This window comes from Drosophila simulans, chromosome 2L (assembly GCF_016746395.2).
Source record: "Drosophila simulans strain w501 chromosome 2L, Prin_Dsim_3.1, whole genome shotgun sequence".
Classification (NCBI taxonomy): domain Eukaryota; kingdom Metazoa; phylum Arthropoda; class Insecta; order Diptera; family Drosophilidae; genus Drosophila; species Drosophila simulans.
In genome coordinates this window covers 20,059,069-20,069,880 of record NC_052520.2, presented here as the reverse complement: position 1 = coordinate 20,069,880, position 10,812 = coordinate 20,059,069, and the positions used below count along the sequence as shown (strand labels likewise).

General features: G+C 41.4%; 3 protein-coding genes across 5 annotated transcripts; 2 read left to right on the top strand and 1 right to left on the bottom strand.

Annotated features, from left to right (window-relative positions):
* The first annotated feature begins 282 nt into the window (after positions 1-282).
* On the top strand, positions 283-2,502 carry LOC27207264 (transmembrane inner ear expressed protein). Of its 3 annotated transcripts, none has more exons than XR_005545090.2 (4): positions 349-669; positions 730-882; positions 1,740-1,865; positions 1,920-2,048. XR_005545090.2 is itself a non-coding variant. In XM_016182985.3 (3 exons), exons 1-3 carry the CDS (start codon positions 558-560, stop codon positions 2,028-2,030), a joined length of 354 nt encoding a protein of 117 aa, XP_016025645.1. In that variant the 5' UTR covers positions 283-557; the 3' UTR covers positions 2,031-2,502. The 3 variants fall into 3 exon arrangements, 1 of the variants encoding a protein (XP_016025645.1); XR_005545089.2 differs by having other exon boundaries at positions 350-669; positions 1,942-2,054; XM_016182985.3 differs by lacking the exon at positions 1,740-1,865 and having other exon boundaries at positions 283-669; positions 1,942-2,502.
* A 150-nt stretch (positions 2,503-2,652) lies between these two features.
* LOC6732923 (actin-related protein 2/3 complex subunit 2) lies at positions 2,653-8,679 on the bottom strand. Its single transcript, XM_002079991.4, has 8 exons — positions 8,074-8,679; positions 4,798-4,891; positions 4,624-4,723; positions 4,379-4,565; positions 4,095-4,315; positions 2,971-3,062; positions 2,802-2,911; positions 2,653-2,744 (listed from the first exon to the last, which is right to left on the bottom strand). Exons 1-8 carry the CDS (start codon positions 8,145-8,147, stop codon positions 2,717-2,719), a joined length of 906 nt encoding a protein of 301 aa, XP_002080027.1. The 5' UTR covers positions 8,148-8,679; the 3' UTR covers positions 2,653-2,716.
* A 243-nt stretch (positions 8,680-8,922) lies between these two features.
* LOC6732922 (transcription factor Adf-1) lies at positions 8,923-10,600 on the top strand. The gene is made up of 2 exons (XM_002079990.4): positions 8,923-9,555; positions 9,613-10,600. Exons 1-2 carry the CDS (start codon positions 9,015-9,017, stop codon positions 10,449-10,451), a joined length of 1,380 nt encoding a protein of 459 aa, XP_002080026.1. The 5' UTR covers positions 8,923-9,014; the 3' UTR covers positions 10,452-10,600.
* The last annotated feature ends 212 nt before the right edge of the window (positions 10,601-10,812 follow it).

Sequence of the window (10,812 nt, the reverse complement as noted above, 5' to 3'; positions counted from 1 at the left end):
TGGAGGTTGAGTTTGTAAATAGTATTTTATACGGATATGTAGGAACTATAATAGTACACTACCTAAACTATAAAATCAAATTTACTATGAAAATTGGGAAATGGTTTCATCGTTTTTTCTAATATACTTCCTTTATAACATGATATTCTATGTTGTTAAGAATTAACCATTAAATGATTCTCAACTAATGTTGCTGAGCACTAAGGTTTTCCAGATTCCTCCATCGGCAGCAATCCCGCCCTGTGTATAGTAAAATATCTATCATTGCCTTTTCTAGTTTCAGGCTTCATTTGTCCACGGGAGGGGATGGCTCCTTTGTTTGTTATTTTACAAGTTAGCCATTTTGCCGCCACATGGCTACACCCCGCGAATTATTTTTCCAGAAGGAAGGGAGTGTGTCGGGCCGCGCCTCCCTTACCAACTTATTTGGTGGGCCAGGCCAGTTCGGACCAGTTCCTGGGCCAGCAGTAGGAGCTGGATTGGCCAGGCAGCCGGACGTGTTTCGGGAGCAACTCCGCGGTTCCAGCACCTGACAGAGCTCACAAATCAAGCGGAAAATGGATGACGATTCGGATATCTTCGATGAAATGTGGCTGGAAAGTGTGGTCATAGCGGGCTTCCGAGTGTGGCACATTATCGCCGCCGTGCTGGGTGTCCTCCTCCTAATAAGTGAGTACATCATAGCTGAAGCTTCGGTCTGGACCCAGTTTAATCGAATCCCTGGCGCAGTGATTATGGTATGCTGCTGCATTCGCTTCCGTATTCCGCGCACCAAGCAGGAAATCGAGGCGGACTACCAGCGCAAGCAGATCACAAAGAAGTTCCGCGAGAAGCTGCAGCAGATCAAGAACTCCGAAATGGACGACATGGACCTGCAGAAGGGTGAGAAAGTGGCTCCGCCATCTCATTACCCCCGCTCATACATACATACACACATACACACCGCGTAGAAGACCTGTGTACCAACTGCCCCACTTTCGCTGTCACCCTAATGCGAGCCAAGCCCTTTTCCTGTCTGGAGCTCCTCCTTCCCATCCTCACCATCCCGCCCATCCCTACCATCCACCACCCACCTCCCACACGAGCTCACGCATTTGTATATATACAAAATGATAAACGACTCCTCCAGCTGACTCCTCTTGTCGCACGCTAGTTACCTCACACTGAGAAAAAATCGTATCTGAAGTCCGGAATATAGTTCTTGATTGTACAGGGATTTCTTATAGAGAAGTGCTAGTCAGCTAAATATTTAAAAGCCTAAATAATTTGTTAATTGTAGTATTTTATGGCAGCACAACTATTAAAGATAATTTCCGATTATACATATGTACTCAGGTAAACCTCGCTTGTATGCCAATCCTTTCAGTTTTCCAATCTCGATTTAAAACATGTTTTTAAAATAACATAAGCTCAATGAATTACTTTGCGATAAAAAACTTCAATCTTCAGTTATGCCAACACCAGTAATCAACTTAAGTTCGGCAGAAAAGCTTTTTTAATATAGCTTGGTTATTTGAAAATTGCAATAAAAAAAAAAAACACTGGAATTTCGGCGTCCTGAACTGGTTTTCCCCTTAAATAGTAATCGAAATGGTTTTTCAAATCAGTATCTTCTAGAGTTTTGGACTTGTTGCAGTTATATGATATAACTGCTCCCAGGCTTGGAACGAATTTTTCCCAGTGTTAAGCGAATTACTCACTTGTTCTATCCATCTCGCCCTGCCGCTTCTCTATCACAGCACTTGCTTATATCAAATTGGAACAGTACGATGATCCCTAGGGGCTCTGTAAATTCACCCGCACCCTGTACAAACTATCGGAAGTACTTAAGCAGAAAACTCTCTATCGCAATGAACACTGCCACTGTAAGTAGCACATCTCAATCGTAACTTTCGAAGCGCTCCTCTGTCCCAACTTAGTTTACCCAACCCTTTCTTTCAGTGTGTGCCCGCATCCAGAGCGACTATCTCAACTTCCAGGTCAGCATGGAGAGCATGAACGCGAAGCAGAATGTTAAGTTTAAGATCTAAGTGCCTGTTATAGTATTGTGCAGCGGAGATGGTATACCTAAGCGAAATATTAGTAACCTAACGTCTTAATTAATGCAATTAAAAGCTAATAAGCTAGAAAATAAAGTGTATTCGGGCGCCTGCAGCTAGCTAGAGATTAAAAGAGTGTCCTTTGTATTTTACATTGCAGTTTGATTTTCTCGTTTTTATTAATTCCGATTGCAGTATCAAAGGTTTGTTAATATTTGCAGTACGTTTTTAAATGCGCTTTCTACACATACAGGCTAATTGCGGGGATGAATCCTCCATTGCGACTATATAACAAGTTGGTGGCATCCCTTAGTCGTGTTGCTCGCGTTGACATGGTAGTTTTAGTTCTCATGTTGCACTTAAGTCTACGTTTATTGGTTTAAAATGCGGCTCAGCTGTGGCGCTGATTCGGCCTATGACTGTAACAAATTGGCGGAGACACGGATTTGACGATGACTCGACACAAACACACACAATTCATTTACTAACGCGTAACTATTAATTCTTTGTTCATTATTTTGCTGAGCTTACATTTAGCCTTACGGTTCTGTTTGGAATACTTGGGTTTGTCTTGCAATCTGGTTTAGTTTATGTTGGATTCTCCATTCGGATATCGAATTTTAATACACAATTTATTTTTTGTATTCATATAAAAACAACTAAATATACTGAACACATCAATCGATGCGCTTGAAAGTTCTCCCCCTGCAAAAAGAGCACGTGTTAGTAAACAGAAATCATTATGGAAAGTCCAATGCTCACGTTATAGTTTTCTTCTCCGTGTTTTTGGGCTCGGGCCTTGCACGATTTAGCACCTTGAGGAAATCCGATGTTTTTGCCCGCATGCGCGAATGAATGTAAGCCTTTGAACACTGCTCAAAAATGGATACTTCAAATACATGACAGAGATTGAGCTGCATACAACACTTACCTTAATGTGGTAGTGCAAGTAATCTCGGAACATGTGAATTAAGTTAATGGTATTGTCCCTTGTTTCCTTGTTGGTATGTCGAGGGAAGAGTACTGCAAAAAGCAAGTGTGAGTCGTTACTATTTGGAATTTCTATTGGATATTTCTAAGTGCAACATAGGTGGTTCAACTTTAAGAAGCGCTGTACACAAACACAAGTCATCTGCTATAATATGATTGATTATTCAGGATGCCGTTCGTCTACTTAATTAATATTGGAGCATTAGAGACACAGATTAAAGGAAGGTATATAAAATATGCCACTTTAACTCCATTGGGATTACATTAGCTGTGCACTGTGCACCAAAGAAATCATCCAAGGAAATATAAGACTGCTTCGGATGATTCTATCGGATATATTGATTTTGGAGCATTGTAGACACGAAAACGATAGCATTATTAACATGTAAACTTTGTCTCCATTTAAAAAGTCTGTCTGCGAAATTTGTTTTACTGTACACAAACACAAGTCATCTGCTATAATATGATTGATTATTCAGGATGCCGTTTGTCTACCTAATTAATATTGGAGCTTTAGAGACACAGATTTAGGGTTAGTATTAAAAATGTGCCACTTTAACTCCATTCGAAATATACTGACATTATTGTAACGAAAGAAATCATCCAAGGAAATATAAGACTGCTTTGGATAATTGGATCGGACATTGATTTTGGAGCATTGTAGACACAAAAACGATAACATTGTTAACATGTAAACTTTGGCTCCACCAAATAATTCAGCTTGGGGATTCTGGGTTGGTGTTCTACTGTACACAAACACAAGTCATCTGCTATAATATGATGATTATGCAGGATGCCGTTCGGATATCTTGTTGATATTGGAGTATTTGAGACACAAATCAAATTATAATTTAAAACATGCCACTTTGACTCCACAGGTGACTTTAATGAATTATTGTGCACGGAAGTATTTATCATTGGATATATTTATATACTAGAATGTCCAAGATGATTTTAACGATACTATTTATATGGGAGCATTGCAGACATGGAAAAGACAAATGCACTTTAACGTGTAAACTTTGGCTCCATAACACATGGTTTACCATTCAACCTTCAACCTACCGAACGTGACATAGCCGATGTTGTCGCCCACCCTGGCGTCCGTGTTGGCCAATTCCAATGGCGGTTCTCGGTGCGAAAAGAGCACTTGTGGCGCGGTGTGCGAGGCACGCCGACCTTCCCTCAATTCCTGCATAAATACTTTGCCGATAATGACATCGTCCTCGTCCCGGAAAATGGTACTGAAGACGACGGTGACACGATCAGGCTTGGCTTCCACATATCTGCGAATCGGATGTAGATTGTCAGCCCTTGGACGAACCAGAAAACATATTTTTCAGACTTACAAAGTCTCATCGTTGCGGTAGTTAATTACGGCACGCTTTTGGCCCTCTTCGCCCTGCTCCTGATAGTCGAAATACTTTTCAAAAACGGATGCGAAACAGTTGCGCTTCAGCAGTCCGATTCTCTTTGCGATTTGCTCGCAGTCCTCGGGAATCTCCTCCAGGTTGATAAGTACGGAAACATTGTAGCCTGCAATTAGACGAGAGTAATTAACTTCTTTAAATGCCGCACTTAGGCACGAACATACCTTCTTCTGTGTCTGTAAGCAGACTGCCATATTCACGCTTCAGCAACTCGTCGGCTCCATGTTCTTGCAGCTGTTTGTAGAACTTCAACGATATGCTGATCTGTTTCGCAGCACAGGAGGGAGAAATCATTAATATCAGTTTTATCCCAAATGAGAAGTACGAGGTACACTCACCCGAACTTTTGTTTTATCGCCATTCACATTAGAAATGTGATAAAGCACGCCGTCGAAGTCTGCTATTCGTATGTCTATCGATTCAGGCTTCAGTCTGGAAAGAGAATTCAAAAGTAAATTCTCATTTATTTGCTTGCTTATTAGTCATGCTCCCCACACTCCACCGTATCTTATCACAAAAACTCGTTTATACCCGATTATTTTTCCAAAAGAAACCAGCAACAATAAAATAATATTTTGCGTTTTCGAATAAATGAAAACATCCGTATGTATTTGTATGTGGATCGCTAACCCGATATCTCATTTTAATTGAATTCAATTATATGAACTATAGTTTGCTCACACAAAGTAGGAAATGTTTTGAAATTTGCTAACTTAGAAAAGCACAAATATTTCTGAATTATGTACACGAACTCAAGTCGTCTGTTGTGATATAAAGGATCAAACAGGATGCCGTTCGTCTGTATAGTTAGTATCGGAGCATTAGAGACACAAATTATATCAATGTTCCAAAATATGCCACTTTGGCTCCTAACTCGTGGTTTGCGATCTTAAAGGGCTTGTGCACGAACTCAAGTCATCTGATGTAATATTATTAATTACTCAGGATGCCGTTCGCCAACCTAGTTGATTTGGGAGTGTTTGAGACACAGGCAGGTTTAAATATCCTGAGAATGCCACTTTACCTCCACGACATACATATATATAAATATGTGCACGAATTAAATGCATCCACAGCAAAAATGTAGAATGCCAATGATGATTTGAACGAACATTTGCTCTTGGAGCATTGTAGACACGAAAAAGATCTTATCCTTAGCATGTAAACTTTGTCTCCGGGGACTGGAGTTCTAAGAAGGAGTGTAAAGCTATCAGAAGGTATTGTAGACGAACACAAGTCATCTGTTATAATATGCATAATTATTCAGGATGCCGTTCGTCTTTGCATTTGATATTGGAGCATTTGAGACACAAATAAAAACTGATTAAGTGTGCCACTTTGACTCCAATCCATTTCCATATGAGCATTGTGAACGAATGTATTTATCTACGGAAATATAATTATATCCAAGATGATTTAGACGTTCAATTAATATTGGAGCATTGTAGACACGGAAAAGAAAAATACTTTGGCATGTAAACTTTTTCTCCATATATGTAACTATTGAAGCATTTTGAAGTTGTGCACGAACACAAGTCGTCTGTCTTAATATTAGTAATTAAACAGGATGCCGTTCGCCTATCAAGTTGATATTAGAGCGATAGAGACACAGATCAAAGGAAAGTTATAAAATATGCCACTTTAACTCCAGCCGAATATTTAATTAGTTATTGTGCAGTTGACAACCATCTTAGGCAATAAAATAAATCGAACAAGACGATTAAAACGAACAGTTTATTTTGGAGCATTGTAGACACGAAAAAGAAGCAACATCATCTTTAACATGTAAACTTTGTCTCCCAAGGACTTACTGACCTATTAAATCACTATTGTAGTCGAACACAAGTCATCTGCTATAATATGATTAATTATCCAGGATGCCGTTCGTCCTTTCCTTTGATATTGGAGCATTTGAGACACAGATCAAATATTGTTTTTGAAGAATGCCACTTTGACTCCAAGGACTAAATTTTCAATAATGTACACGAAAGTATTTATCTTAAGAAACATAAAGAATTCCCCAAGATGATTTAAGCGTTACAATTTATATCGGAGCTTTGTAGACACGGAAAATTAAGAATCTTTAGCATGTAAACTTTGTCCCCGCAGAATAAAGATATAGGGAGTTATATTGAAACCATTAGTTCTTATGTACACGAACACAAGTCATCTGCTATAATATGATTGATTATTCAGGATGCCGTTCGTCCTTTGAGTTGATATTGGAGCATTTGAGACACAAGTCACAGGAAGATCGCAAAATGTGCCACTTTGACTCCAGAATATTGAAAGAGTACAAGATTACATGGCAAATGTATACGAACACAAGTCATCTGCTATAATATGATTGATTATTCAGGATGCCGTTCGTCCTTTGAGTTGATATTGGAGTATTTGAGACACAAGTCACAGGAAGATCGCAAAATGTGCCACTTTGACTCCAGAATATTGAAAGAGTACAAGATTACATGGCAAATGTATACGAACACAAGTCATCTGCTATAATATGATTGATTATTCAGGATGCCGTTCGTCCTTTGAGTTGATATTGGAGTATTTGAGACACAAGTCACAGGAAGATCGCAAAATGTGCCACTTTGACTCCAGAATATTGAAAGAGTACAAGATTACATGGCAAATGTATACGAACACAAGTCATCTGCTATAATATGATTGATTATTCAGGATGCCGTTCGTCCTTTGAGTTGATATTGGAGTATTTGAGACACAAGTCACAGGACGATCGCAAAATGTGCCACTTTGACTCCAGAATATTGAAAGAGTACAAGATTACATGGCAAATGTATACGAACACAAGTCATCTGCTATAATATGATAAATTATTCAGGATGCCGTTCGTCTTTTTGGATTATTTTGGAACATTTGAGACTCAAGAGGAGATTTTTTCTAAGTATGCCACTTTGGTTCCATAATTTATAACTTCTTGTCTTAATTTCTTGCATTACACTGCAATCTAATCGGAAATACACTAATGGCATTATAACTATTAGTATATAAATACATTTATTTATGAGAGATCTTAGTCATTCACTATCAAACACAAATACCTCATTCTGCTGTTAGTGCTGTTAGTACAATAAGCTATTTTACTAGGTAATTTTGTTAGTATGTAAAAAAAGCCTTGCCTATTCTTTTTCTAAAGCTGAAGATATTTAACTTTCCTAACCCTACTCATTTAGTTACGTTTCCTGAATAATAATAACAATTTTCCGAATCTAGAACATATAAATACTAATATTTTCGATCATCAGATGCGTATGCGTTTGAATGTAAGTCAATGGATGAGTCAGTTTTGCAGATATTCAGCACAGATGATGCGAATAGCGACTTGTAATGAATTAACTAATGCGCTGTCGACGTAAGGGGGCTGCACTGTACTTGGGTACGTGTGTGGGAGGGAGAGAGCTGCAGCGATGAGTGTTCCAAGGCTGGAACTACACCCAAATTTATTCCCGAGGAAAGAGAGAGCGAGAGGGGGCAACGAAACTGATAACAAAGCTGACTGGTGATAACAGAACGGTGGGGAATGCAGCATAGAAATCAAAATGGTGGAATGGAAATTGGGGAAACGGGACTGGAAGGCATTGACTTACCCAGCCTGGGCATTACGGTATTTGACCAGCAGCGTCTCCTCGATAATCCGATTATTGATTTCCAGCAGGATCATGGCGGCTGAAGTTAACTGTTATTTTAGTGTGCCTATTTCGATGACAAATTATATGACGTTGACTGCCGCTAATGGTGCTGCTGCTTGCTGCTTCTTCTTCTGCCGCTCCCTGCGCTCTTTCTGCGCTCCGCTGAGTGCGAGTAAGACGGTGCGCTGCTCCAACTCACCAATACTGGTGCATGACGGGCGTATTAATGAATCAACAACAAAAAATGGGCGCTGATGTCGGCTTTTTTGGTCCGTCACACACACACGGACGCACTCTCGCCACACACACGGTCGAATTCCAATGCTCACGCACACAGCCGCAATCGCAGTTGCAAGAAAATCCGCCTTATCCTCTTTTCGCACCTCCAATTTCCAATAGCCCAGTACTTGTAGCGCTGCCGATGCAGTGCTAAATCGGTCTCAGACCGTAATACTTATAAAATTATAACAAAACGTGGGTGGAAAACGGGGAGCACGCTGCCGTATTTTCCTTGCTCACAGCGTTGCCAGGTAGCACAATAGAGATGGTTCAGACTCATCGATGGAAATATTGAAGTATCGATCTATCGACCATCAATGTTATCAGGTTACACAGGTATTCATACATAGATTTTAAACGAAGTTGGTACACACAATCTATAAATTGTAAAAAATGTATTAAGACATTTGTATATAAAAATCCCTTAAATAAGCAAACACATAAATATTTTATTTAACATTGTAATAATAACGGTGATACAAAACAGAGTGGCACATTTTTTAAACAGAATAACCTGGCAGCCCTTTTTTTCGATAGTCCATCGTCTATCGACTATCAATATTTCCCGCCAGGCTGCCGGATCGTCTAGATTAAATAAAAACAAATAATAGCGAAAATCAATGGACGACGGTGAGCTGATAAAATTGATAGAGAACCACCCGATCCTGTACGACAAGGACTGCGCGAGGAGCGTGAAGAATGCTGCGCAAAAGGACGCGGCCTGGAAGGCCATCTCCCAGAAGTTGGGAGCCTCGGAACGGGCGTGCATTACGCGCTGGAAGAGCATTCGCGATCGTTTCGGCAAGGAGTTTCGCCGTTTCCAGGAGCGTCCGGATGAGCCCACCTACTGGGACATGTTTCCGCGACTGCTCTTCCTCAAGGATCACTACAAACAGGGACTGGCTAGGAACGAGAGCCTCGACGGGATGCGTTTTGAGCCTAGGGAGCGGAAAAAGCGCACAAAAGTGGACATGGACCAGGAGAGGCGGAGAAAGGACGAGGAGGAGGAGGACTCCCAGGATGACCTGCTGAACGAGCAGCTCATTGAGCTGGTCAAGTCTCATCCCGTGCTGTATGATCGTCACAAGATCAGAGTCTCAAAGAACCTAGCAGCGAAGAACGAAGCCTGGCGAGAGATTTCTGAAAACCTAAATGTGTCGGGTGAGCTCGGGGTTACCCTCTTGATCTTCAGCCCTTAATGTGCATAATTTTGAATAGAGGAACTTTGCTACAATCGCTGGAAGAAGCTGCGCGATCGTTTCGCGCGTGAATACCGCAGTCATCAGATCAACCAGTCCACGCCCATCACGTGGAGGTACTTTAACGAGCTTCTCTTTCTGGGCCGCCACTTCCGCAAAGGAGTGCCCCTGGTTTTGGAGAACATCAAGCGTCGTGGACGACCGCCCAAAGCAGGAAATCCTTCGGGAAAGACCAGCAAGCAGCCGGAGGGAATGGTGATCTCCAGTGGGGAGCAAATCTGGGGCGCTGATTACCCCTACAGCACGGACAACGACGAGCTGGAGGATGATCTCGAGTTGGCCTACGATGAAGAGATTGAGATCCTATCGGAGGCGGAGCAGGCAACGCCGTACGATTTTATCCTCAGCGAAGCGACGGCACCGCAGGACTTGGAGCCACCACAACAGCTCCAGGTGACCACCACCACGCCGGCCACCAGTGAGGAAATAATTCACACAATCGACAGGGTAAATCCCGTCGTAGAGGAGTCCACCTCTCTCACTGGGGACTCTTTACCGCCTGCTGCAATCTCCGACAAACTATTGACCACCGTGATTGCCAACATGGAGACCGTGCTGCAGCAATCCCGGGAGCTCCAGGCTCAGATTCACCACGAACAGGAGCAGGAGCGAGAACAGCGATCTACACCGCCTGCCAACAGCCTGCTTGCCAAGGCTCAGATGCTGCTGGACGGCCTGAGTCCGTTGGAGCGGGCGAATGCCGAGCGGAAGATCGTGCAGTTCCTGTGCCAGTGTCAAATCAAAGCCCTCGATGGTGAGGAGATCGAGGATGTGGCACCTTGTCAGGTTATTAACTGACATTAGAAGGTTGTAGATACATATTAAGATGTAGGTAAGCTGCAAAAGTATTACGAAGAAGGGTTATTACATAAGTGTAAGCATGAAAATATCTGTAAATAAATAAACTAATTAAATGTTGTGGCTCGAAAGGCATAAATGAAAACAAAATGTTTGAATATTTGTAGATATTCCTTTGAATTGCCAGTGCTGAAAAGCACTGAAATGCGTAACCGCAATCATCGCCATCACATGCTACTGGCCGCCAGATGGCGTTGAATTGTTCAAATATTTCGGTTACGCGCAAAAGTCAAAATTAGAAACGAACATTTTATACCTACCAAAAAAAAAAAAAAAAAAAAAAACAAATAAATGAAAGCGC

What these genes read in the sequence shown, in the direction of transcription:
- LOC27207264 (XM_016182985.3), top strand. Translation starts at nt 558, where the DNA reads ATGGATGACGATTCGGATATCTTCGATGAAATGTGGCTGGAAAGTGTG. An exon ending in GGGTGTCCTCCTCCTAATAA is followed by an intron (nt 670 to 729) that starts GTGAGTACATCA and finishes TCCCTGGCGCAG; the next exon opens with TGATTATGGTATGCTGCTGC. An exon ending in CGACATGGACCTGCAGAAGG is followed by an intron (nt 883 to 1,941) that starts GTGAGAAAGTGG and finishes CCTTTCTTTCAG; the next exon opens with TGTGTGCCCGCATCCAGAGC.
- LOC6732922 (XM_002079990.4), top strand. Translation starts at nt 9,015, where the DNA reads ATGGACGACGGTGAGCTGATAAAATTGATAGAGAACCACCCGATCCTG. An exon ending in TGAAAACCTAAATGTGTCGG is followed by an intron (nt 9,556 to 9,612) that starts GTGAGCTCGGGG and finishes AATTTTGAATAG; the next exon opens with AGGAACTTTGCTACAATCGC.
- LOC6732923 (XM_002079991.4), bottom strand. Translation starts at nt 8,147, where the DNA reads ATGATCCTGCTGGAAATCAATAATCGGATTATCGAGGAGACGCTGCTG. An exon ending in TACCGTAATGCCCAGGCTGG is followed by an intron (nt 4,892 to 8,073) that starts GTAAGTCAATGC and finishes TTCTCTTTCCAG; the next exon opens with ACTGAAGCCTGAATCGATAG. An exon ending in ACGGAGAAGAAAACTATAAC is followed by an intron (nt 2,745 to 2,801) that starts GTGAGCATTGGA and finishes CTCTTTTTGCAG; the next exon opens with GGGGAGAACTTTCAAGCGCA.